The following is a 25795-nucleotide window of genomic DNA, read 5'->3' as shown; positions in this document are numbered from 1 at the left end:
CCTCTTTCAGAAATCAAGAGGTTGTTCACGCATCTTTCAAAGCTCCAACTCGCCCTCGATAAATTCAGTCACTTCTCCAGTTTGAACGGAATGACCATAAATTCTTCCAAAACCCAGTTTACCTTCTTCACCTCAGCGAGTGGCTCATCCACTATCAATAATGCTTACTTCATCAATTTATGTACAATGTGAACAGGTGAAGGCCCTGGACGTTACTTTTCTCCCACAACGGCCACTTCGATTTATACATTAGACATTAAAACTTCTGGATTCATCGAGATGAACTTACAGATTTAAAAATCCAGTTATGCAGTTATTATATATAAATCCTTTGTATTACCTGTACTACAGTTTGGTTCTATTGTATGGAACCCTTTTAGGCTCACCCTCAAGAACAAAAGTTAACCATTCAGAAGAATTTTGTACCTTCTGAAATTCCCTATACAACCACAATATCTATTACGAATCCCTCTGCGTCTATTCAATTGAAGAATTATATTTAAACTCCTGGAGCATGTCCAGTTAGGGAAATATCACGTGCCTGGTCCTACAAAACATAAACATTAATGCGTCAACTAGGACTATCAGGAATCTCAACTCCTTTCACGTCTTCAAGTCAAATACGACGATTATGAAATACTCGTACTTAAATCTCGACCGGCTCTTCAAATGACTCACAGACTGACTTCTTTGCCAACATTAATGATGTATTAGTTTCCATCAAGAAGTATACTTACTCTCTGATTCCACTACCCGAATACGAGTTAAAAATATATTTGTCTTAATTATTATTTTCGGTACTTGCCTCGATCTTCTTTATTTCTCTGTTTATTTGTAGCACTCACATTACAATTTTTATTCTTTGTTATCCATGGTATCATTCACAGTTATTAGTTCTACTAGTAAGTCCAATTCTCACTTATTGAAAACCATTCCGGAACTTCTTGACCTCGTACAATTGTAATATTTTATTCAATATAACGATCTCAAGTAAATATAATAAAAATCTAGAAATTTTTATGACGCAGCTGTGAATCAATTGCGATATACAAAGCAGAAAGTTAACTTTCCAATCTCACCCCAAGAGAGGACCACCCTATTAAACAGATGGAAAGTAAGCAACAGAAGAACCCTCCTATGAACTAAGCATAAGAGAACAGAAAAAGATGTTCTCATTAACCAAAAATATAGCTCACAAACTTTAGCAAATTCTGTGATACTCTATTTTGTCTACATTACTTTATCACGAAAGATCATTCCAATAGCAAGATGCTAATAAAACTGAATAGGCAAGCATCAGTAGTCGATGATTTGCAATTCATTCTAACAAGAAGACTTTAGTATTCAAGAATTACTGATAAACGGGTGTTTCATGCTATACTTTGTTAGATGAGTCATGTTGCAGCAAGTCACAACTCGCTAAGACGAACCAAATTTCAAGATAAAAATCAGTCCTCAAACATTTTTGCTCATGCACTGTAATTAATTACGCGTCTACAATTGGAAAATCCTCAAAATAATAAAAAAGCAATCTTATTTTTATAATAAATATATAGAAGGGCTGTTCTAAAAATAATCATCATAATTTTTCATGAACAACCGTACTGCTTGCTATTTCTAGAAAACCCTGCGGAATTTAAGACCAAACCAAGCTGCATCACATAGTAACTGCGCTGTTGACTCGTGCGCACGGTGTGACCTCAGCGGACGTTCAAGTTTAGGCCTGTTCAATTTCGCGTACGTCACAATGAACGCGACACACGAGGAACAGTATGCTACTCTTAAATTTTGTTTCCATTTCAAGAAAACATCAGCTGAATCGTATTAAATGCTAAAGAGGCTTATGGTGAATCTAAGCTTCCATAAGCTCAGCTTACAGATGATTCAGAATGTTTAAAGATTGACGTGATTCAATCGTAAAACTCGGCAGTTCTAGAGCTCCAACCACTACTGTCACTACAAAAACCTGTAATCGTGACAGAAGATCGTCGTATAACAGTAAGACAACTGGCAGAGATGTTGAGAATATCAGTAAGAAGCACGAACTGTATTCTCCATGACCATTTGCATACGTTTGTGCACGCTGGGTTACAAGAATACTCACACCTGAGCAACAGCAAGTTCGTATGGCCGACCGGGCTAGCCAGGTGGGTAAAGTGCCTACCTGGCAACCCAAAGGTCGCGGGTTCGAATCCCGCCTCGGGCTTGGATCAAAGTACTGCAAAAACCTTGGGAGGTGCACTATGGCCACAGAAGCCGATGCGCCAACAACTACCAAAAAAAAAAAAAAAAAAAGTTCGTATGGAGGTTTTTCAGGAGCTGCAACGGATGGTTACTGAAGATGGTGAGGTTCTGCACAAAGTGGTAACACCGGATGAGCCATCATTTCGACCCAGAGAGTAAGCAACATAGCTCTGCTTGGTAGTTTACGTCATCACCAATACCGAAAAAAGCAAAAGTTATGGCTTCTGCAGGAAAGGTTATGATCATGTTTATTATTATTATTATTATTTTTTTTTTTGAAATTCAAGGAATGGTTTACCAGCATTCCATGCCATATTACGGGATCTTATAACAGAACTATTCTGCACACTTTGAGGAATCACATTCGTTGCAAACGACCACAACTGCACACAGGTGGGTGGTTGCTGCATCAGAACAGTGCGAAACCTCACAGTGTTCATACTGTCGTCGAGTGCTTACCCAGCATTAATGTCAAATGTGTTTCTCACTCGCCCTACAGTCCTGAACTAGCACACTGAGATTTTTCTTTTTTTCCAAAGTTAAAGAAGGAGCTGCGTAGAAAACGTTTCCCATCGTCAGAAGTAAAGACATCGGAGGCAATTCTCAAACGCATGTCAAAATATGGCTTCCACCATGTTTTTGAAGAATGGAGACTACTTTGAAAAGGACCATAAAAATATTGCTGCTTAATAAAGGTATGTTGTAGGGGGGGAAATATGATCATTCTTTAGTAAACAGCCCTCGTATAATCATTAACTGGTAAGTAACCAACCAGATAAATCTACACAACCAGAAAATTCTGAAAGATGTTTGGTAAAGAGAAAAAACATGTCGCCAAACCCAGGAACAAGAACAGAAAGAGTCAACTGCACAACAAAAAAAATCAGGCTCGAGTCGTATACTTCTACGAAAACTGGTCTTGGTATTTTATAGAAATAAATACTTAATAGGCAACAGGCCAAATACAACGGCAATTTTTTGAGAAAAAAATAAAAATGCAAGCAGCTGAAACTTGTTGGATTAGGGTGATGACATCCAATGTTGACAAGTAAGTTTATATTTAAAATTTCCTTTTTATTCTCTTCTACGATTCGAAGTTAAATTTTCATTATTATGGCAGTTGAACATAAGTTAATAATACGTCGTGATTTTTTTTTTTATTTTTTTTTATTGTAGCACGATTTTGACAGGACCCCCAACTAGTCTATCCACAAGATGGATAGACTATCTGGGGTCCTAGCCAAACAACTTAAGCCGTCCTGATCCAGCTATGAAGTAAATTGAACATTTACCTGAAGTAGTTGTTGGTTCCATCATTGGTCCGTTCACCGGGTGCCACTGGATTCTAAGGGAAGGAGGGACCAGAGACGCATGAATTTCTGAACTTCTAACGCAGCACCATGGAGGTCACAATTGGCTCGCTGCTCCTCCTGAAGCCATTATGACTGAAAGAGAAGAAATAAAAGCAAAGTATGAGCATTTCGGTAATGCGAAATTGCAGAATGAGAAATTATATGGTAAAATTAAAGTTCCTTCTTTCCTATCTTAAATCAGTTCCCAAGTCAGCTGTATTCCGCCATTACAAAAGCATCTCTATTAGCCAACAGAGTAAGCAAATTTAGAATATTCAATTAGTTTTAATAGAAAATATGTATTTATGTTTTGACATTATTAGCTTAAAAGTCCAAAGTTGCAGTATATTGTTACACAAAATTCAACGCGAAGGGTTGCGAGGAGAATTTCTGAAGTTGGAACGCCAGCAATAAGTTGCTGGTGTTCCAATACTAGAACTATAACGCGAATTCATTCGCGCAAACTGTTACAAGCTGGCATTGCTGTAGTTTGTGCGAGAGAACTCCCGTTAGAAATCGTGCTAGTATTGACTGTCCAGATTGGGGCAGGGAAACAGAAGCAAATTTCTAAAAATTCGTTTTAAAACAGAAAAAAAAATTAAAACGCGATAATTAAATAAAGAATCGGCGTTTGACAAATTATGAATATGCCTTTTATTCTTTGAAGATGATATCCTCGAGGTGGCCTTCGTCTCCGCGCAGGCGTTCTAATTTTCCACTCCCATGACTCGGCGTAGCATCTCAAATGGATTTACAGCAATTTCTTCATAAATTCTTTTAGATCTTCAATATTGTGCAAGTGATGCGAGTACAACTTGTTTTTTAAGTGTCCCAGTGAAAACAAGTCACATGTTGACAGGTTTGAGGACCTTGGAGGCCAAGAAATGGCACGATTCTTGGAGATGATGCGGTTATGAAAACGGCGTACCGCGTCCATTGCACCCTTGCGGTATAAGACATCTTGTTGAAACCAACTGGCCTCATAAACTTCAGGAAACCTAGTGGATAGTAGAGCAGTTAAAAAAAGTTGAGATAATGTTAGCATAGCAGCCTGACGTCACAGTTGCTACCCTTCCATTATCATCTTCAAAAAAATATGGGCCCCGACAATGCCATGTAATGAAATTGCACACCACACTGTTACTCGATCACTGTTCAATGGTTGCTGGAGAAATTGGCGAAGGTTTCCTTCCGACCAATAACGAGAGTTTTGTTTATTCACAAAAACCGTTTAAATAAAAGTAAGCTTCATCAGACTTCCATAGATTGTGAATAAAGTCCTCATCATGATCTATTCTTGTCAGCATTTCTTGACACAATTTCACGGAAGGTATCGCGAGGTTTTAATTATTGCAGTACCTGTACTTTGTAAAGATGCAAATTTAAGTCCTGGTGCAATATTCGTCGTACAATCATTGCATAAGTTCAATGACAGTGCAAGCCAAATTGAAGAACACTTTGGACTCTGTATGAGAGTAGTTCTGACAGTTGCAACGTTTCCTGGTGTACAGGCCCTTCTTATTCCACTGTGAGGCTTCTTTTTGAGAGCAGAGCCAGTCTTTTTTTTTTCTTTCAAAATTACCTACCTATGTTTTAATGTCATACGTAGACCTTACAGGATCATGAGCTTAAGCTTGCTCAATGATTGGTAGACGCTATTAACCTCGTACAAGAAGATACAGAGGTCCTATGGAGTGGCACCCTTAAAACTGCCAGAGATACGCCCTATGTGCACCGTGTGCGTGAAGTACTGGAAGGTGCACTCAGCAAGATGGAGCCGCGGTTTGGATTTAAAGACGCTATCAACACGGCTGTCTCACTGCCTCACTTGAACGCGCAGATGTGGGAAACCACAGGTGGCGCCTGACCTAACACTGTGCACACTATGCCTCACTTGAACAAGGCCGAATTCAGAGCTGCGATTGATAGTGTGCCTCACCAATGGGAGATAAACGTCGATCCTCGTAGTAATTATGTTAAGTTCAAAGTGTATGCAAGTCGTTCTGGGACATCTGTTCATAGTTTGCAGTGATCACACACACTATACTTCTAAAATGATTCTCTTAGAATAAACTTCGAGACAGCTAAGGCCATGAGGAATGATTGTTGTGTCTGAAAAATATGCGCACTTTATGAATTTAGGGGATGAAAACCTCTGGTGTCCAGGAATAGTATCGTACCATGGTGCCCACAGCGGCTAGCACGGAGGCTACGGCCACCATTTTGATTAACTGTATTTTTTCGAATTATGGATTTCAAGAATTGGTCAGTTTATTGCTTGTTTGGAAAGCAGAACCTGACAACAGATCTTAACACTGTATTGTTTCATCCGTCCATTTATACATCAGCAAGACCACCTAATTGTAAACCTCTCTGACCCAGTTCGGAAGTGTTCAGGAGTCGCGACTACAAGCTGCATTCTAAGCAGCAATAAAACTGAATGCTGAAACGAAGTATTTATGGGTCTGACAGTTGAGACGTTTTCTGGTGTACAGCCCTTCTTATTCCACTATGGAGGCTTCTTTTTGAGAGCAGAACCAGTCTTTTTTTTTTTCCTTTCAAAATTACCTACCCATGTTTTAATGTCATATGTAGACCTTACAGGATCATGAGCTTAAGCTTGCTCAATGGTTGGCAGACGCTATTAACCTCGTACAAGAAGATACAGAGGTCCTATGGAGTGGCACCCTTAAAACTTCCAGAGATGCGCCCTACGTGCACCGTGTGCGCAAAGTACTGGAAGGTGCACTCAACAAGATGGGGCCACTCTATAGATGGCTCCAAACGTACAAACTTGTACGTTTTCATAAATTATAAATTTATGAAAATGTACAAAGCGTGATGTTAAATACATTTACTACACTTTCGTCCCTGTTGAAAAATCACTACAAATTGTGAGGGGCTTCATAAATTGTTCATTCATCTAATACACTTAAGTGCACTTTCTACGTTCAACGGTTTGAAAGGAGGTCAACGTAGGTTACGCAGTGGTCTTAATCTTATGCTGATTGCAGACACAGGATAAGAATGATACGCATACCACATATGGCTGGAACTCTGACAGAGAAAGAGCAATACACTAACTTACAATGGGAGAAGAGAACTAAATTACGATTAACTAAAAGAGGCTTAAAGTACCATGGAACTTGCAAATGACACATTTACCTTCAAGGTAAAGATTTAAAACGTATCCTGAACATAAAAAGGTGTTCATATTATAATACTTTAAAACTTTGATGGATGGATGTTGAAAAAAGAAAGAATATCTGTAGGTCTTGTCTTTAGGCAATCAAGTTGTTGTTTTAATAGGGTTTTAGGAGCATCAGCGACTAAGGCCATATTGCTCCGAGTATGTTATTTGTAAACTGCGTGTGTTCACAGGTCGATTTTCTGTTTGCTGGACGAAAAACCTCAGTTTGCGGGAGCAAAAATCATGTTACCCTCATCTGAGATCAACTAACTGAGCCACGTTGTCGTAATGAATTTTTATGGGCCTTTGTGAAAAAGGCCCATAAAAATTCATTACGTCAACTTTCACAAAGGCCCATAAAAATTCATTACGGGAACGAAGGGATACGAACCCAGGCCTTTTCCACCCGGTGTAGTGAGGACGGCGAATCTACTAACTGTACTACCCACAAGGGCCAGCAACCAACTGATATTTCTTTTATCATGATTAATATCAATTATTCCTACACTATTAGTAATATCACATTCTTTCTCCTCCGTTCACTCTTTTATTTATTCATTTTTTCGAACAGGTTTCAACACTTAACACGGTTACAATGCGCGAATCTCGCTAAAAAGTTCTGCAATCAATTTTAAAAATATTCGGCCATTATTTGTACATATTCTTCTATGGATCATACATTTACAATTTCGATATGGAATAAATAAAAGAATGACATGTTCTTACAAAGTTTATTTTCAAGATATAATTTAATTCTTCATAAAAATTTAAATTTTAATAGTAAATAAATCCGGTAAGTAATAATATAATAAAAATAGAAATAAAAAGAATTTATGTACATAAATAATCAATATAACAGTGTTGCCATAATATTCTATCATGTAGCTCAGATCTAAAATTGATTTGTATCTCATACAATAGTGTTTTAGCTATTTCATCTGTATTTTTCGCTCTCTTTATAACTGTAACTTAATTCAAAAAATTGGAATGTTAATAATTATTATTGGATAATATATGTTAATAATTAACATATTTTTATAAACGTTAATAGTCTCAATGTTATTAAAATCTCTTAAATTTTCAAAAATAAAATAATCTATATTTTAATAAAATATAAATTATTTCATATTTTATTAAAATATAGAAAAATTTTTTTCTACATTTTTAAAAATATTTTAAAATGTTAAGATATTAATTAAAATACAGTTTCGATAACATTAAATTAAAATATAAAATATTTTAAAAATTGTTGAAATATTATAAATATTTTAAAAATTGTTGAAATATTATAAATATTTTAATTTCCTTTGTCTTTTATATGTCTTTATTTTCGTTCTGCTGTTTATTTACTCTGTTTTCTTCGCTCCTGTTTGTCTACTTATATTTTTATCTGCATTTTTGCGCTGTTTGTTTTTTTTTTAGCGATGTTTTCCACATTTTTTTTCCCATTTCGATTTTGTCCTTTATCTAATTTACCTATTTCTATATTTTCGCATTCCCCAATTCTATATTTTTCTCTCTCGCTTGTATTTTCTTCTTCGTCTCTGTCTGTTTTTATTTAGCACTCATTTTTCTTCCTTTTTTGCGCTCTATTTTTCATCGGAATTTTTTCGCTCTTTTCGTTTAATTCTATATTTTTGTTTTTCCACTTTTTATCTTGTCTTTTTCTAGTTGCTTATTTCTGTTTTATCTATTTCTTTTTTTTTCTATTTTCATATATATTTTTTTGTTTTTCTACTTTTTCTAATTGTCTATTTCTCTTTTAGTCTATCTATACTTTTATCTATTTCTCTGTCTTTTTATCGCTTTATTTTTCGTCACCGTTAGTACATTTCTTCCTCTTATCTCCCTTTCTCTCTCCCAAATGTCGCAGATCTGGTGTCAAAATTATTTTGATTCCTGCGCAGAAAAAGTATCAAATTCGACGCATGCGCACTTAGTATTTTGCAATTAGTCTTCTGAATACCATTGCATTGGGTTATTAGCTTTCGTTATCATCCCCGTGCTTAAGCTTACTGATATAACGGAATCTTTCTTTCCCCTCTTGGATGGAGGGGAGGCAAAGGATTCCGTTCAAGAGGCCAACTGTTGTCTTCATAACTTGATTGAAACACGTGTTGTTGATGCCAGAATCGCCTGGACTGCATCACCCTTATGTGCCACCTGTCACGACAATGTCGACGCTTTTCCCTCTCATGTCGGAGCAGGCTGCGATCCGAAACTGCGCTGCACGCACGCTGAGACAGAAGGCCGATTGTGTTTGCGCCCGATTCATAATTGATGACAAGAAAGATGGACGTCTGGTCTTCGTGGTATGACCCGAAGTGGAAAATGTGACTAATGGCTCCACAGCTAATTATCTCGCTCTGCGGATCTCAGTGCTAGCACTCGAGAAGTCAACAGGGCCGGAGGCGACGAAAAAAAGAAAGCGTAAAATGTAGTAGCGTTCACCAGCAATACTTGACTAGCTGTAGCAGTTGAAGTCTTCTTGATAGTCATCGATTCCAAATACACTGTAATACTATCTCTCGAGAGCACATCAAAGAGAGCAGCATTATTCGTTAGTTGGTAAACACAATGATAGATGGCAGCACTACTGTGCTACGGTTTCGTTTTCATAAATACAATGCAACCATTAAAATAATCTCAGAAGCTTCGCATTACATTATTTTTGTTCTTGTGCTTGTATACTAAGATATCATGAGGTAATTTTCCTTATTATTCTGCAAGTCACTGCTGTGCAAACTGGAGTGGAGAGGGGCGAAAAGAATCCTGACATCGACGCAGCAAAGGCTTTTGCTAAATTATAATAAGTAGGCATTCCCCAAACCAACTATGTAATCCAGGCCTTATGACAACACTTTAGATATAGTTGCGCGTCGAAAAATAATTAACACTAGATGGCAGCACAGAATAATTTAAAATAATCTGGAAGGTTTAAAACAATACAATTTTATTCTACTACTAAAAACGGCCACCCTACACCGCGAAGACCTGTCCAACATATTTAATGATTTTATAAGCTTCAATTTAAGATTAAATTGGAATCAGTGATCTTTAGGGCCTGCAGTTATAATAATAACCTGTTGGATTACGTTAAATAACGTAAAACAAGACAGTTAGCATGAATAAAGAAAATTTCACAACTCCATTCCCTAATATGGCCTTAGTTGCTAATGCTCCTAAAAACCAAATAACAAACTAACAACTTCATTCCCTCTAAAAGTTTGTCCAGTTCCTCCTTGAGTTCATTTAAGCTATCAACTTCCACAACCACACATGGACGTTTGTTCCAGCAATCAACTACCCGCTGACTAAAGGCAAATTTCCGGACATCTATTCTACAACTCTTTCCTCAATTTGAATTTAGGCCCCTTAAGGTTCTCAATCTGAGAAGAGGAAGAATCCCATCAGAATTGAGCTTGCTCAATCCATTCAAGGCCTTATACACCTCAATCATGACACCTCGGAGATGTCTAGTTTCCAGATGCCGCAAATTGCAGAACTTAAGCCTTTCTTGTTAAGAGGACCCCTTCATTTCCCTGCCAAATGTTGTTGCCCTTCTCTGTACTCGCTCGAGCAACTTACATTTACTGTCTCTCACATTTAGGAAGATGGTTCGGGTCTCTTAAGAGCCAAAACTTCCACGCATTTGAATGACAGCAGCCTTATATCATATGGAAAGGATGCATAATGTGGCAACACAAATTGGGTTGGCATAATTAAAATTTCGAAGGGAAAAACTGAAATTACGTTTTAGATTCTGCTGTTGTTTTAGTTCATTCGGTTTGAATTTTTCTCTTTTTCAAATAGATGAATTAAGACTACGCCCAAATATCGCAATTGTTTTAAAATTTGCATAACTCTTTGCAAATGTTTTAGGTAACATTACATTGTCAATGCCTTAGCACATAGCGCGAGTTCTTTGCAGACTTGCACTATCGTCCAACAGAATAAATACAGAAAGCAGTAAATCACCAGGCATTTTATGTTCTTTTGATAAATTTTATTTTCTAAGTTCACGTAGACTACTTCGTGCTGCATTCCAGTGTAGTCATCTCGCTTTGAATCCATATCTCAGTTGTTTTAAAGAAAATTCTCCTAAGAACGTTCTTCTACCATCACTAAATCCCCCGGAAGGTAAGGGGTTGCAATGTCCTATGCTGAAACAGGCAACTATCGTTTCGTAAATGGCCCAACTTTTACTTGTGGATAGGTTTTCCAAGTTACATTATTTTCATATAGGTTATATAAAAATAATGGTCAATATTTTTCTCTGCGGTAAAATCCTGCTCGAACCTCGTGGTGCACCTCAACAGCACTATCAGTTTCACAAAATTTTTCATACAAAACACTCGCTGCTAAGCATTGTGTGCGCCATTTTGTTTACGCACATCTATTCTACAACTACAACTGCAGAAGGAATTTTTCCACTAGACGGCACCACAGAATAATATACTCCCAAGTTTGGTGAAATCAAGTTAATTACTATTAGATTTTTAAATAAACATCAAAACCTACTATGCCAATTACATCTGTTCTACTGTTATTGCCGACATCTTGAAGTAATATGTACAAAATATAATAATTAGGTTGGTAGGGGAAGTATCCACTGTTTTCAGTAATCGATAGAGCAAGGAGCCTCGATTTATTCTTTGCGAAGAATAAATCGATACAAATCTACGCCAACTATTTTGTATTCATTTGCTTTATAGGCGAGGCAGTACAACAGTCTAAAGTCATTCGAAGACTAGCATCATGTAATATTCAGAGATCATTTAATGAAACAAGTATCATTCATGTCAGGAAAATGAAACATGCAAATTTACTTCTAAGAGTTAATATGGGTCGAATGCAATTGTAAAACAGTCAGAGGGAGTCATATTTTTCTACATTACACTCGAAGTTAATGGACGAATGAATAATAAACTTCAAGTCCTCGTGGGTAGCACAGTTGGTAGAATCGCCATCCTCCTCACACCAGGTGGAAAAGACCAGAGTTCGAATCCCGTCGATGAAGTGAGGAATTTTTATGGGCCGTTTTCTCAACGTGGCTGCGTTAGTCGGTCTTAAGCGAGGTCAGCATGGTCTTTCTCCAAGGAATCCGGGTTTTTCGTCCAGAAAACAGACCTTAGAACTCACGCAATTTACAGACAACAGGGCCTTAGCCGCTGATGTTCCTAAAACACTACTACAACAACTGGTCTTCAAACTCGAAAAAACTCAATTCTTTGAGTTCCATTTATCAGTTACATGCGATTAAATCGATGCTTTTTGTTCTGTCTCCGATGATTTGATTTTTCTGGCAAAATATTTCTCCTTGTTCTTCGCTGATATAACCAAGATTTTCGGGAGAGTAGTCAAAATGCGAATGTAACAATTAAATCTTCAAGGTCATATAGCAACCCAAATATTACAGATTAGGCCAGTATACTTTCGGCAATCCTTTTGAAATTGATCCTTCTTTGTTCCTCCAAAGAATTATGAATAATATTTTTGAAACCAATTGATACTTTTAATACAACTTGGCTCAGCGTTCCTGTAAAGTGTACATCGATTGGACACAAGTACTGTATCTTATGTTGGGCAGCTCCCTGAAAATTAGTTCAACTCCACCGTGATACAACCTGACGATATCGAACTCTGTCAAAAAGGCCTGGAATGTATTGCTACTGTACAAAGAATGCGTTCGAGGGTAGCACAGTGGTTATAATCATTGGGTGTAAAAGGCCCAGTTAGAATCCCGTCAATGATACGAGGAACCCAAAAAAAGTCCCACCACGGAAACTTGGGCGTTTCGTCCAGTAAATCAGGCAAATCGACCAGAGAACATACGCAATTTATGGACATATTACACATGGGTGGAAGAGTTGGGTTCTCAGGTTGCTCTAATACGACACTTCGACATCGAATGTTAACTTTCTGATTTGAGAACCCTAAGCAGGAATTTTCTCTTAGGTGAGACTGGAAATTTGTTACAAATGTACTTCGCAGAGAATAAATCAATATAATTAATGCAATAAATCAAGCTGGCAGTTGCGATCCGTCATAAATGGATTCATGAAGGTTGTGTTAACCTCACTTTTGGTACATATTGTACACTACCTGAACTCATTGTACCCAATCTTTTTCACTCTTCTTTCATTATGGTTTTTTTTTTTTTTTTGACGAATGAGCTACTCAAAACGCTACTAGTTCCAAAAGGTAATTTATTCATAGGACGTGTTTCATTTATTCATAGAGTTCTGTATAAGTCTGCATGTTCGTTCACGGCCCGATTTGCATGTTATGTAGACTGCCTTTCAAATGAAAGGAATTAACTAATTTAAACGAAGCATATTGGGCACCGATGGGAAGAAAACTCTTCAGGCCTCTCCTGTAGGAATCAATAAACATAACTCACTGTGTTCACAGCAGTTCGAAATCAAATCCCTATATTAACTCAATAATGGGGTTGCTGCAGTAGAACAGTGGATCTTTCTGAAAAAAAATGAGCAAGTTTCATAAGCCAATTCTTGGCTTAGAGTCCCAAAATACCTGCAGAATCATTCGGCAGACCCAGAAGCTACACCATATTTATTATTAGTTCATTTATCCACAAAAATGCGGGCCACCGAGGGAGAGCTAAATGCCAGGAGGGTGTTATTTACAAACTGAAGCACCACATGTGCAACGGGTTACAAACAGAGTACACGCGGGCTCGACCAAGGATATTTACATAGAATTTTACTTATATACAAAAGGTTGAAGTAATATACAAAGTTTGAATATTATACATATAGTCTAAAGTTATACAAAATTAAATTTGTAGAAAGGCATTCATTGGTCAGGTGAAAGTGTCCATCACAGATTCAGATTATAAAAGTTCTCTAGGGTTTTAATTCTGTACAGCTTTTATGTTCGCAGAATTTATCGGGATGGATGCCTAATTTGTTGAAGATCAAGGCTATTGGCAGGAAACATAGCCCTCAAATAATTAAGATTTGTCAGAGATAGCTGCAGCGGGTGGCAAATATTAGAGTGATTTCTTCTTGCCTTCTTTGATCAGGAGATTAAAAATGATGCAGTTGGGGCATCTATTCGCCCCGTTATATGCTGTGCTAAAATGAGGGCATTTCTTGCAGTCATGATGTCTCCAGGGAGGTGGTGTCCAGATTTGCTTGGACAGTGGATCTGGAAATAGTAAGGGAATTGTCCACTACCCTGTTCATCCACCTTAGCAACCAATATTCCAATCCAAGGTACTTGTTTAGGTAGGCAGGAGCAGAAGACCAAATTTCGGAAGCCTAGAACGGTATAGGTGTAAGGCAATCCAGGATGTACTGGCAAATCAGCACTGGATTAGGCACACCCACGAAATCCTGTCGTACGATCCATAGTGCTGCGTCTTCTTTCTCATCTTATCAAAGTGAGGTTGGAGTGTGAGCCCTTGATCCCAGGTGGGGCCTAGGTCTGTGTGGGACGTCACAATTTGCACCCCTATCATATGCAATGGTTCACTTTTTTGGGAAAAGTGAACTTCAAGACTGATATTTACTGTTTTGTAATAGTCTGTATCCTCTACATTACCATCAGATTCAGAGTAATCCTGGCAGAATATTCTGGGGGAGAAGAAAGAAAAACATTAAAGTCCATTATGTCACTGGTTTTATAAAAGATGGAACATCTGGATAAAGAAATGTCTTGTTATATTCATTTCATTATAAAACACATAAATTCCCTTAACGTCACTGACGGGATTCGAACTTAGACCTTTTCCATTAGGTGTGAGGAAGGTGATATCCACTTGCTACCTGCGAGGGCATTTCATTTTTTTTTTTTTTTTTTTTTAGATTCATTCTGGACCACAGGAATTCGAAAATGCATGGTCTTGCTTTTAACCTTGACGTCAGTTTTGGAAAGGCTGGATTCGATTTCCGTTGACTAGTGGAATTTCTAAACATCTCTTCGATCCAGGCTGTAATTATCCAATCTCAGGTGGAGGGATTGGGTTTCAGCACGCACGAAATGCAAATCAGCCTGCGAACACCCAACTCTACAGACAAAACGTAGACTTGAAGTCGTTAAAATAATAATATCCTTGCCGTCGTTGTCTCAAGGATTCAACAAAAGAACAATAAAATTTATGAGAAGCACAAGATCTGTCGCGACCTCAGAGTTTTATTTCAAAATATGCATAATAAACTTTCCTAACAAAGCCATGATCTGCTTCTGTTTCTCTGCAACGTACTCGTAGCTGCCTCATACACAGCAAACTATGCATCCTCTTGTTGCCATAGCGAAAGCTTGAACTGTACACAGAAAAAAAACAAGGGCGCATTAAATAAAAATTTACTGTAAACTTGCAAGAAGACCAATACAACAAAAATGAATAACATTTTTGATTCTACATATAAAATACCTATGAATGACGTAAACAAAACCCACTGTACATCACTGAAACCATATGTAATACTTTTAATGGTGGAATAATACATTTAAGAGATAGGAACCGACGAGTTGGTATATTTCGTCGCTCGTGGGGCACGACAATCGACGAAGTGGCAGACCTCCTCTTGTTCATCGTTAGTGACCTCCAGCTCGAATGCAGAAACGGTGGAATTCTGGGTCAACTCTCCCTAAAATAGCTGTGCGTTAGGTAGTGCAGGGTGGGGATGCATGGAAACAGACACTAGAGTCTATGCCGCCGTATATCAAACACCGTAACAAGGAACTAAAATAAGACTCAGCAGAACAATGACGGTCTGTTGTTTCTGTCATATTTCGTGGTCGCAGGATGGAAGAAACAACTGCGGCTTGTCGACTTACAATGGAACCTCGGCGCGTTATTCTGAGAAGCAAGGAGAGGCCATTGAAAAATGCACCACGGACGGATTCTTTCCTAGTAGTTTTCCCCCTTCTCCTCCATAACAGTAGCTATTCGTCTCATCAATGGTCCTGCCTGTCACACGACCTCTTGTACGGTTTGCTACTTGCTTAATGGTTCATTCACAAATGCGTTCTGGTTTTCCCGACTGATTTCTCTGTGCATCTATTATTTTATCCACAGTTATGTGTGGTATTGTTTCTATATATCCGACTTCCACTCTCTCTCATTTTCTCAGTTCCATCAACTCACTGCTTCCTATTCTCTTACCCTTCTTGTGCCGCATTTTTCCTTCTGTCAACCATTCACTGTTGTATTGGAACAGATCAAGTTCAAAAAAACAATGGCTTATTTTAGAGGTTAGATGACAGGCTGATGGCAACACTAATTTTGAGGGATATATAAGATGTATTCTTACAATAGCGAAACTGATGTACTCCCCTCCCTCCCACACACCAAAGTGCCGTGTGTAGAGGCTTGCGCTTCTGTTATGCGATGTGCGCAATTGTCATACAAGTACCAACATGTTTTTGCACTCCAGATTCAGTTCAGTTGGACTATTCATTCTATTAACTGGATCTGGCTCCATCTAGCTTCTTTCTGCTTCCAGAAATCAAAATCATCTCTGAATTCCTCATTGGATTAGATGCCGAGCTTAATAACCAATTGTGTGCATTCTCATAAGGATTCATAAAATACCTTGGAATCGAAGTTTGAAAAATGGACTCAACGTTCACTTTCCGATGATGTACTGGGTCGGAAGACCCAGTACATCATTGGAAGACCCATCATTGAACTTTTCCAATGGAATGAATTTCTATGGACAAGTAGGAGTCTGTCAGCAGCATGGTCTGATGATGGGTATTGGTAAGATGCCTGGAACGTCACCTTAACTGTATAGTGGGTTGGGCAATTACCTTAATAAACTACATTATTAATTTCACTTGGTATATGAATGGTTTATTAAATATAGTAATTAATCTTCATGGAAAACAACCACGTAACGTCCTTCCATAACTATATCAGTATAAACACAGTTTCTCCTTCAGCCTTAATAGCAATAAACTGACTCAGCGAAACCAGGCTGGCTGACACAGATCCATCGAGGAGAAAACAAACAATTCAGGAGATAACAGGGATTGATAAATTTAGAAATTTCAGGTTGAATAGTTTCGAATATTTTGGATAAGCTATTAAGAAGGGTGATCGGTCTATAATTTTAATGGTCACGCGCGCACACACACACACACTGTATATATATATATATATATATATATATATATATTTTTAAATAAGAGAAGAATCAGGTCTCAAGGTGGTTATTCTTTAGCTGCTTTATTATTAGTGACTAAATCGAAAGGCAAGGTGAATATAACAACTTTGTAGTTAGATGGAAGAAAATCAGTGTTCATATGGGTGTTAACCGTGACATTGGGCATCCTGGAGCTCATAAGGTTTAGCTATACTAGGAGATTAAAATCTCCTAATATTATCCTATTAGGAAAATGCATGAATAGAACAATATTTTCTAGATTTTTGAAAAAAATATCTTAATGTAAGGGGAAGAGAGAGGCGAACTAAAACGAAAAGGATGCATTCCTTAATCTTTTTCATTTTGATGTACGAGCCATCAGATAGTCAAAGACACCACATGTAATAACTTTTAAATTTTCATTCCAAAAGACCCTACCCCAGCTCCCCTCCCATTACGGCCATGACGGAACACGCGACAGCCAGAAGGGAGGGGCTCACTGTCCGTAATGGTAGAACACAACCGGGTTTCAGTACATTCTTTCACAAAAAACACATTAAGTTGTGCAGCTGTTTAACTAAGCTTTAACAATTCAATAAGCGTCATTGTACCTGAGGAGAAACCGCACTACTAGGTACCTATCTTAATGATTGCTAAATATTACTAGACAAATCTGTATTTGTGGATGACGCATTTGAAAGCCTATATGTTGTCTAAATCTGTAGTTATAGCCTATTGATCTCTGTTGCACTGAATACAAGAGGAAGTGTAATTTTTTTATGATATCTGGCTTATAGAAAATAATGAGTGATATCGTTTGTAATTACAGTTTCATTTAAGAAATAAAAAAAAAAAAAAAAAAAAATCGAGGTTTGAGTAGTAAAATATTGAAATTATGTTTTGTCTGCAATGTTAATAATTCAGTATTTCTGGCATTATCGCGTTGAACAGGCGTTTTTTTTTTATGGAATATTGCAGAAGTCTCAGAACTTCGGCATAGTTTATACACTTTCCTACCATTAATATCCGGACACCCCTCCATGGATGGGGAAACAGGTCCTATGCATGCAACATGTCACAGAACCTGCTATAAATATGCATATTGGACTTCGAACAGACAATTGCAAAAGTGAGCACGCAAGATGACACGTTTAACAGAATTGATCACCTCAACAAATGATAGACGCCGATTAACATGGTGTAAGGAGCGAGAATCATGGACTGTAGAGTAGTGGAAAACAGTTCTATGGACAGACGAGTCGAGGTTCACACTCTACCAGTCTGATGGCTATTCCTGGGTGTGGCGGATGCCAGGAAACAGTTCCTTCCTGATTGTATCCTCCCAACAATGAAGTTTGGTGGAGGAAGTGTCATGGTATGGGGCTCCTTTCATGGTTTGGCTTGGGACCATTAGTCGTTATCGACAAAACCATGAATGCTGTGCAATACCAGGACATCCTGGATAATTCTGCACTTCCAACATTATGGCAATACTGTACTTCGGGGCAGGCCCATACCTGTATCAGCAAGACAACGCGCCATGCCATACTGCTCAGGTCGTAACAGAGTAGTTTGAGGACATGGGTGTGGAAAAGTTGGATTGGTCAGCCCAGAGTGCTGATCTCAACCCTATCAAGCTTCTTCGGCATGTATTGGATCGTCAGGTACGTGAACGTTGAGATCGCCCAAAGGGCCAAAGTAGTGGCTGCGTTAAAGGCCGAGTGGAGGAACATATCACCCGACATTTATAAAAAGCTTGTTGAGAGTATGCCGCGAAGATTGAAGGCCGTCATAAAAGCAAAAAGGTTTCAGCACAAAATATTAAATGACACAATAAAAGCTCTTTTTTTTTTGTCCTCAAAGTGGTTATTCTTCCGGATATTAATGGTAGGGCAGTGTATTCGTTTCTGAAGGATTATATCCTTACTTCGATTACCAATACCATCAGACAATTTTAATTACGGGAGGGCGGATAATCTTCCAATTATTTTGGAATTCTGGTAGAAGGGGAATTAATAGCCATTTTTGCGACGCTTTGGCCACGGGTTTCTTTTGAGTTATACAGCTAATATTTTTAGGTTGAGGGTGTTCAGATTCTGAAGAAACTAAAATGGATTTCTTGGAAGTGAACTTTTGCACGCTTAAAGTTAGGTCATTAAAAGTTGAATTTTTTTTTTTATCGACAAAACCATGAATTTGTCTAAGGTGCACTGTAATACCAGTTGATGATTACCTCGTTGTATAAGAAAATGGTTAGACTACATCTTGAAGCCTGATTTTAGGAAGATGTGATGTTTAAACGCGTGCAGAGAAGGGTAATTAGATAAGTGAGACGAACAAAAAAGCTCCAGTTTTGCAAATTGAAACTTCTGGTGACTAGGCACCTGTAAAGAGATCTGTTTAAGGCTTGAATGGATTGAGTAAGCTCAATGCTGATGCAATTCTTCCTCAGACTAAACACATGAGAGACATAAATTTAAACTGAGGAAGGATGGCCGCAGGATATACGTACGTGCGGCAGTTTGCATTCAGTCAGAGGGTTGTTGATTATTAGAATAAACTTTGATCAAGTGTTGTGGAAGAAGTAGGTTGTTTGAATAAATTCAAGGAAGAATCAGACAAACTATTAGAGATGAGCTGGTGATGTGGAAAGTGTGTATTTATTTATTTTTTTTTTTTTGGCTTATACGTTTACCACTAATGCTACTACTAAGTATTACAATTATTATTTAAAAAAAAAAAAACACTGATTGTTAGCTTTGGTGGCATTATCAGAAAATAAAACGTTCTTTAGCTGTGACATGAGCTCGAAATCAAGCTTATATATTTCTTGTTACTTGTCAGTAATAAATTTTGGGGTTTGCACAAAGATTGTTATTTAACTGGGTAGATATATTGTCATACTGTTAATTTCTTCAGTATTGCCTGGTCGATAGGTCTTACGAGTCAGGATTTCTCCTAGAAATCCTGAAGTATCGTCTTTATATCAGACAAGGAACCCGAATTCGGAAGTGCAGAAGGCGATGGCACATTACTCCCGAAAGACGTACTTCGATCATCAGATTCCTCAGAATCAAAAGAAACATCAAGGGGCGGTATATCACCCTTGGAAACTTTAATTAATGTTGTTTAATGATTTAATTAATAATTATATAATGATTTAATTATTTAATGATTTTTGAGACTTGGCAACACAATCAGGGTTTGATAGCGGTTATTTCCGGAAGAACTGAAATGCTCGCAAAGGAAACGTATAAAGTTGCGCTGACGAACGAGAAGTATAAAGTTCTGTAGCCATTATGCACATCGAGCATGAGGAAGTATTATTGTCATGTCAAACTTTGAACATAAAAACTAAAGAATAACTCAATCAATGCGAAGTTACACAATGATCAAATAACAATACAAACATTTGAAATAACTCACCTGAGGTCAAAAAGGACGGATACGAACAGTTTTATATCTTCCACAGAAAGAGATATTATCGATATTAAATTTACTAATACAGTTGGTTGAGAAATTAATGTAGATTAAAACTAAAAGGGGACTCCAAGGGAAGGTTCTGTCGTTTACCACGCAAAATAGAAACGAATTACGTGATTTACGAACTGCGTTACATCTCAGGCGCGTTTGGATTATCAAATAACTTACCCCACCTGTTTAAACTTTTATACTGTAGAAGTGTTTACCAAACTCATCACATGATTAGTATCTGTAAGGTGAAATCTGTGAACAGTTATTTTTTGGGGGGGGGGGGATAGGAACTGTAGCAGTTTCTGTTGTGGGGGAGGTCGAACTGAGGATGATCTGGGACGACAAACTTATCAGAGAGATTTTAGCCCATCATCTTCCTCCATTGAAACTTTGTTACTTCTATTTTGAGATATATTTTGTTGATGTTGACCCTTGATATTCCGCTCAGTCCGCAATTTTTGTTTGAGCTTATTCCTTGAGTAGTCTTTAATTACAACGTCTACACTATCCTAGATGCAATGACCCATTGATTAAGCAGACTAAATAGTGTGATAAATATGATGGAAACTTATGCAGACAAATCGGGTGGATAAGCAGGCAAGAATGTATTATTATAGGAGAACAATTTTCCACAGATGAACTGGAACTTATGGAGAAGTTTCATATACAGCAAAAGTGTATATATACGGGTCGATCAAGATGATTTGCTTCTTATATAAATATGTTAGATGCCACATAAGGGAACAATTTTGCTGACTACAGCCATAAGTAACACTGAATTCCACAAAAGGAAACCAATCTTACTAAAGATTCAACCGACACCGAGAATTTTCGCATTAAGGAACCATTAACGGGTAGTAATCATAATGCATTATTTAAGTGGGACATATCTGGAGAAATAACTGCTGTCAAGGGTAAAAGGAAGAGCTTTAACGTTCGCAAGGGAAATTGCGATATCTTGGCATTATTTAAGTTTTATTGGTTGGCTGTCGTATTATGAAAAATGATGTTGCTTAAGTCTCGTGCAACTTTAGTGCACAGCCACTCGGTTCCAAACTGCATTTAATTTTGGATCCCTTTTAACTATATCTTCTTATTATTCTAAATATCAACCTAAGATGTCAAAATTTGAAAGATTCTAATATAAAATCATAATTACCCATGTATTTTAAAATTTTATACTCAATCTTTCATGGTGAACGTCCCACAGACTTTGTAACGTTTTGCTCATGAGGTCAGCTTCACACCTTAGAATGTAACCCACACCTTTCTAGCCAATGGCTGTTCCAGGGATGTCTCCCTCAACGGAGAAATAAATTGATAATAATAACAAGTAATAAGTTTATTTCGGAATGTAAGATTCCTAATAATGATTTAACCACCAGAAGATTAAAATACACTTACACAAATATTGTTACCAGTATCATAAAATGTTAACCCCAACTGTGGTAAAATAATAATGGATATAACTAGAAAAATCCAACCCAGCGCAAGCTAACGAACCACAGAGAGCTGTGATGATGTTCCCGAATGGCTATGGGGTGGAGGAATGGAAAAACTCATAACACGAAATTATAACTTCAACCAATGAAATTACGGATCAAAACGCCAAGAAATGAAATTACGGATCAGATACAGGAAAAGAAAAGATTTCACCTAGTAGATATCAAATAAAGATATGTGATCAGTGAAAAACCTAACTTGCTACTTTCGTAACGAATTCAGTTTCTTAGTAATAATTTAAAAAAAAAAAACTACCTGTTTCACAACACATTACTTATAATTGAGCAATTTTTCTTATCCTACGCTAAGAATTTTGGTCCACTTTTCGGGTTCCCTATGAAGTTGGGGCCCTGGGACAACACCCCATCTGCCAAGCCCTAGTTTCGCCACTGGTTTGTCCATTTTGCTGAATGTCCAGTTTCACTAGAGGGAAAACTGATGAACTGTGGAAATCAGTGGTAGTCATATCGCGGGAAAGTTTGTATCAAGTAATAAAGTTTTGGCATTTTGATTATGGATAAATCGGAGTTTATTGTATTTCAGAATCACCCTGTAAATGATCGTGGTCGAGAATCTAATGTATTATTAAATATTTGATTAAACATTTAAGCGGATATTTGAAGGTAAAAACCAATTTTACAATACTCGCTAGCAAATCCATTAAAGGCAAATATGGTAAATGAAACAGGTTCTTACCGACAAATTTTTAATTTGCCGTTTAACTCCGGTAACAATTTTATGGAACAGAGAACGTATATACTATCCTGTGGAAATCCTGAAAATCTGGGGCTTTGACCCTTCTCCTCTATTACACTACCTCTGCAAACACACGTACACATCGTACAGCCCATTTCTTTTCAACTCCAAAAAACAAAATGTTTCAATTTTAAGCTCCCTAAACTCATAACTGAAAATGGTAACAGGAGTTACCCCCTACGAACTGTGTCGCCAGTGTTTACGATATGAAATCATGTGGTCATTCACCGCATTGAAAAGGGGGGGGGGGTGACTTACTGACAGTATAGTTATCAGTGAAATTAGGACAAAATGCCGAGCCACTGGACCATCACGTTTTACTAGAAATCAATCACTCAGTTTTTTTAATTTCCTATTTACAAAACTGGTCCACGGAAGTGCCAAACTTGTAGGGCCAACGATCGACCTACATCTACTACCTACTCTCGAACTTCCCCGTATTTGTCCTGCAAATATTTGAAGACAGGAATAACAAACTTTCACTCTCCAGTGTAAACGTATTAACCAAAAAAACAAGCAGCAGGCGAATATGAAGAGATAAACCAGCAGGCATTAATAACAGAAAAACAAAAGATAAACGAAGATCACGAAGATGGATGGCGGTAATTAATAGAAAATAACATAAAAACAATATGTTTAAAGACACTAAATGTGCAAAAAACAATGTTCATGACAAAGTAATAATAGAAAATACCGTATTTATCAGTATATAAGGCAACAGGTAAAAGATTGTCAAGTTACACTCATGGACAAAAAATTAGAAACCGTTCGCAATTGCCCTCAACAGATAAAACAAACAGAATGCAAATGTAAGTTATCATGGAATATGATCACAAGTTCCTTGGCATCAAACAAATACTGTGAGCTTTCCTGGGTTTCTTAGTCAGTCTAGTTATGGGGAAGACAGGTGATCGTGCCCATTTTCAGAAATTTGTTATTGTTGGAATACGTTTAGCAGGAGCCACAATTAAGAAAACGGAACTTGCTGATGTGTCGAAAACACCCATCTCAAAAGTATGCAAGGAGCAGAAGACGAAACCGGATGAATTTAAAGCTAATTGTGTGTCACAATAAAAGATCGAACGTGCAGAAAATAACTGAAGAATTCAATTTAGGAAAAGAAGGATCCCTTTCAACCGAATTAAGCGGCTGGGAGTTGAGTAATCTGGTATTTGGTTTTCGTGTGCCCATACGAAAGTCACTTCCTTCTGTTTTAAAATAAAAGATTTGACTGGAGTGGCAGTCAATGTCAAGATTGGACTGTGGAAAAATATCACGTGGTCTGATGAGTTTCGATTTACACTTTTTTTTGCCCCAATGATAGGGTAAAGTGTGAAGTAACCCACATGAAGAGCTGAACAGCTTCGTACGCTAGATCAGTAGTAATTTGCATCTGGTTGTGCAAATAAAACTGATAAATTAGCAGTTATGGGACATAGTAAAGATATCATGGAGTTTCAAAAGGGCATAAATGTGGGAGCTCGTGCGTCGGGTGCTTCCATATCGGAAATGGCAAGTCTTGTTGTTTGCTCACGGTCCACTGTGGTTAAAGATGTAAAAAGAATGGCGTCGAATGTATCAAACCACCTCTCGCCGACAGAACTGTAAATGATTACGCAAGGTGGATGTTCATGATAACTGAAGGGTGCAGCGCGGTGTACGGACTCAACGGCAGGTCACTGTGCGACAGCTGGCACCGCAATAAAATGTGGGAAATGCAAGAACAATATCCGAAATGATGATGTGCCGCACACTTAGACGTATGGGATTCCACAGCAGATGACCCAAGAGACAACTTATCCTCATCGCTGATCATCGTCGACGGCGAAGAATGCTGTGGTTGGACACTGGAGAACTGGATATGTGCTGCTCGTATGAATGCAAATACCTGGTACAACACCTCGACAGATGCTTTCGTGTGAGGCGCAAGCAACACCACTCCATAGACCCATCGTGAATGGTGCCCATATGTTGCCTGATATATTTTTCTGGCAATAAAAAGGACCACTGGTGAGGTCTACCGGCAGCTCTTAGGAGACCTTATGCATCCTGGTATGTCGCATTTTTTTTTTTCTCGAACAGAAACGGAATCTTCCAAGACGATAATACTTCATATCATTGGGCCCGCACTGTGCACGAGTGATTCCAGGAACACAGTCAAGATATCACCCATGTTGATTGGCCTTCAAATTCGCCTGACTTCAATTCAATTACACACCTATGGGTTGGATGTTTTGGAACGGAAGTGAGGGGTATGGACATGTAACCACCATCTATTTTGACACTGTAGAAAGCTTTGCAGGCAGAATGGCTGCAGATCCCTACAGACGTCTTCAGACATCTAGTGGGGTCAATGGCTAGGAGAATAGCAGCTGTTATCCATGCGAACGGTGACCCAACACGGTATTAGGTAGGTGGTAATAATTCAGTGATCACTGAGTGTACATTTGTATGCTTTAGTGTTCATCTTACATAGTATATTTATTCATATATGTATTTTAACTCTTTTTCTACAGCATGCCAATAATGGTTAAAAAAAAACAGGTTTAATTTATAATCGGACTGATCTTCAAAGATATTGTGAGTTAAAAATCCAATGGTAAGGAGCTGAAGTGCTGTTATGTAGTATACTTTCTGTTATGTAGTATATTTTTTGTTTTAAGCTTTAGTAATTGAATTATGTCGGTTACAAAAAATATATATTCAATTAATTTTAACTACTATATTAAGTTACAGATTCAAAATAAAATTTTATCTAGTAGACACCTCAATTTGCTCTCGTGGGTAGCATAGTTGGTAGAATCGCCGTTCTGCCACACCGGGTGGAAAAGATTGGAGTTCGAGTCCCGTCGATTACGTGAGGAATATTTATGTGCCTTTTTTACAACGTGGTTTAGTTAATCGGTCTCAGGCGAGGGCAACATGGTTTTTTCTCCCAGAAACTCGGATTTTTCATGCAGAAAACAGAAAATCGACCACAGAACATACCCAATTTACAGACAGTATACACGGAGCAATATGGCCTTAGTTGCCGATGCTCTTAATACCCTATTACAAGGACAACAATACCTTAATTTATATTTTGCAAACACTGTGCATGAGAAAACTTGTACATTAATTTTTTTTGGAACATTACGAAAGACTTTGAAAAGCAACGA

The 25795-nt window shown here is 37.8% G+C and overlaps 1 protein-coding gene across 2 annotated transcripts in view; it reads right to left on the bottom strand.

Annotated features, from left to right (window-relative positions):
* The window catches only part of LOC150090364 (histone deacetylase 4-like), a 449332-nt gene that overhangs the window by 287217 nt on the left and 136320 nt on the right, over positions 1–25795 (bottom strand). For both annotated transcript variants that reach the window (XM_090389832.1, XM_090389833.1), the window contains exon 2: positions 3537–3689. In XM_090389832.1, the coding sequence (XP_090245958.1) occupies positions 3537–3561 (25 nt within the window). In that variant the 5' untranslated portion in view covers positions 3562–3689. The remainder of the gene's footprint in view (positions 1–3536; positions 3690–25795) is intronic.

The sequence above is a fragment of the Mastigoproctus giganteus genome, chromosome 2 (assembly GCF_048544385.1).
Source record: "Mastigoproctus giganteus isolate SK-2022 chromosome 2, ASM4854438v1, whole genome shotgun sequence".
In the NCBI taxonomy this organism is placed as follows: Eukaryota; Metazoa; Arthropoda; class Arachnida; order Uropygi; family Thelyphonidae; genus Mastigoproctus; species Mastigoproctus giganteus.
This window is presented reverse-complemented; position numbering and strand designations above follow the sequence as displayed.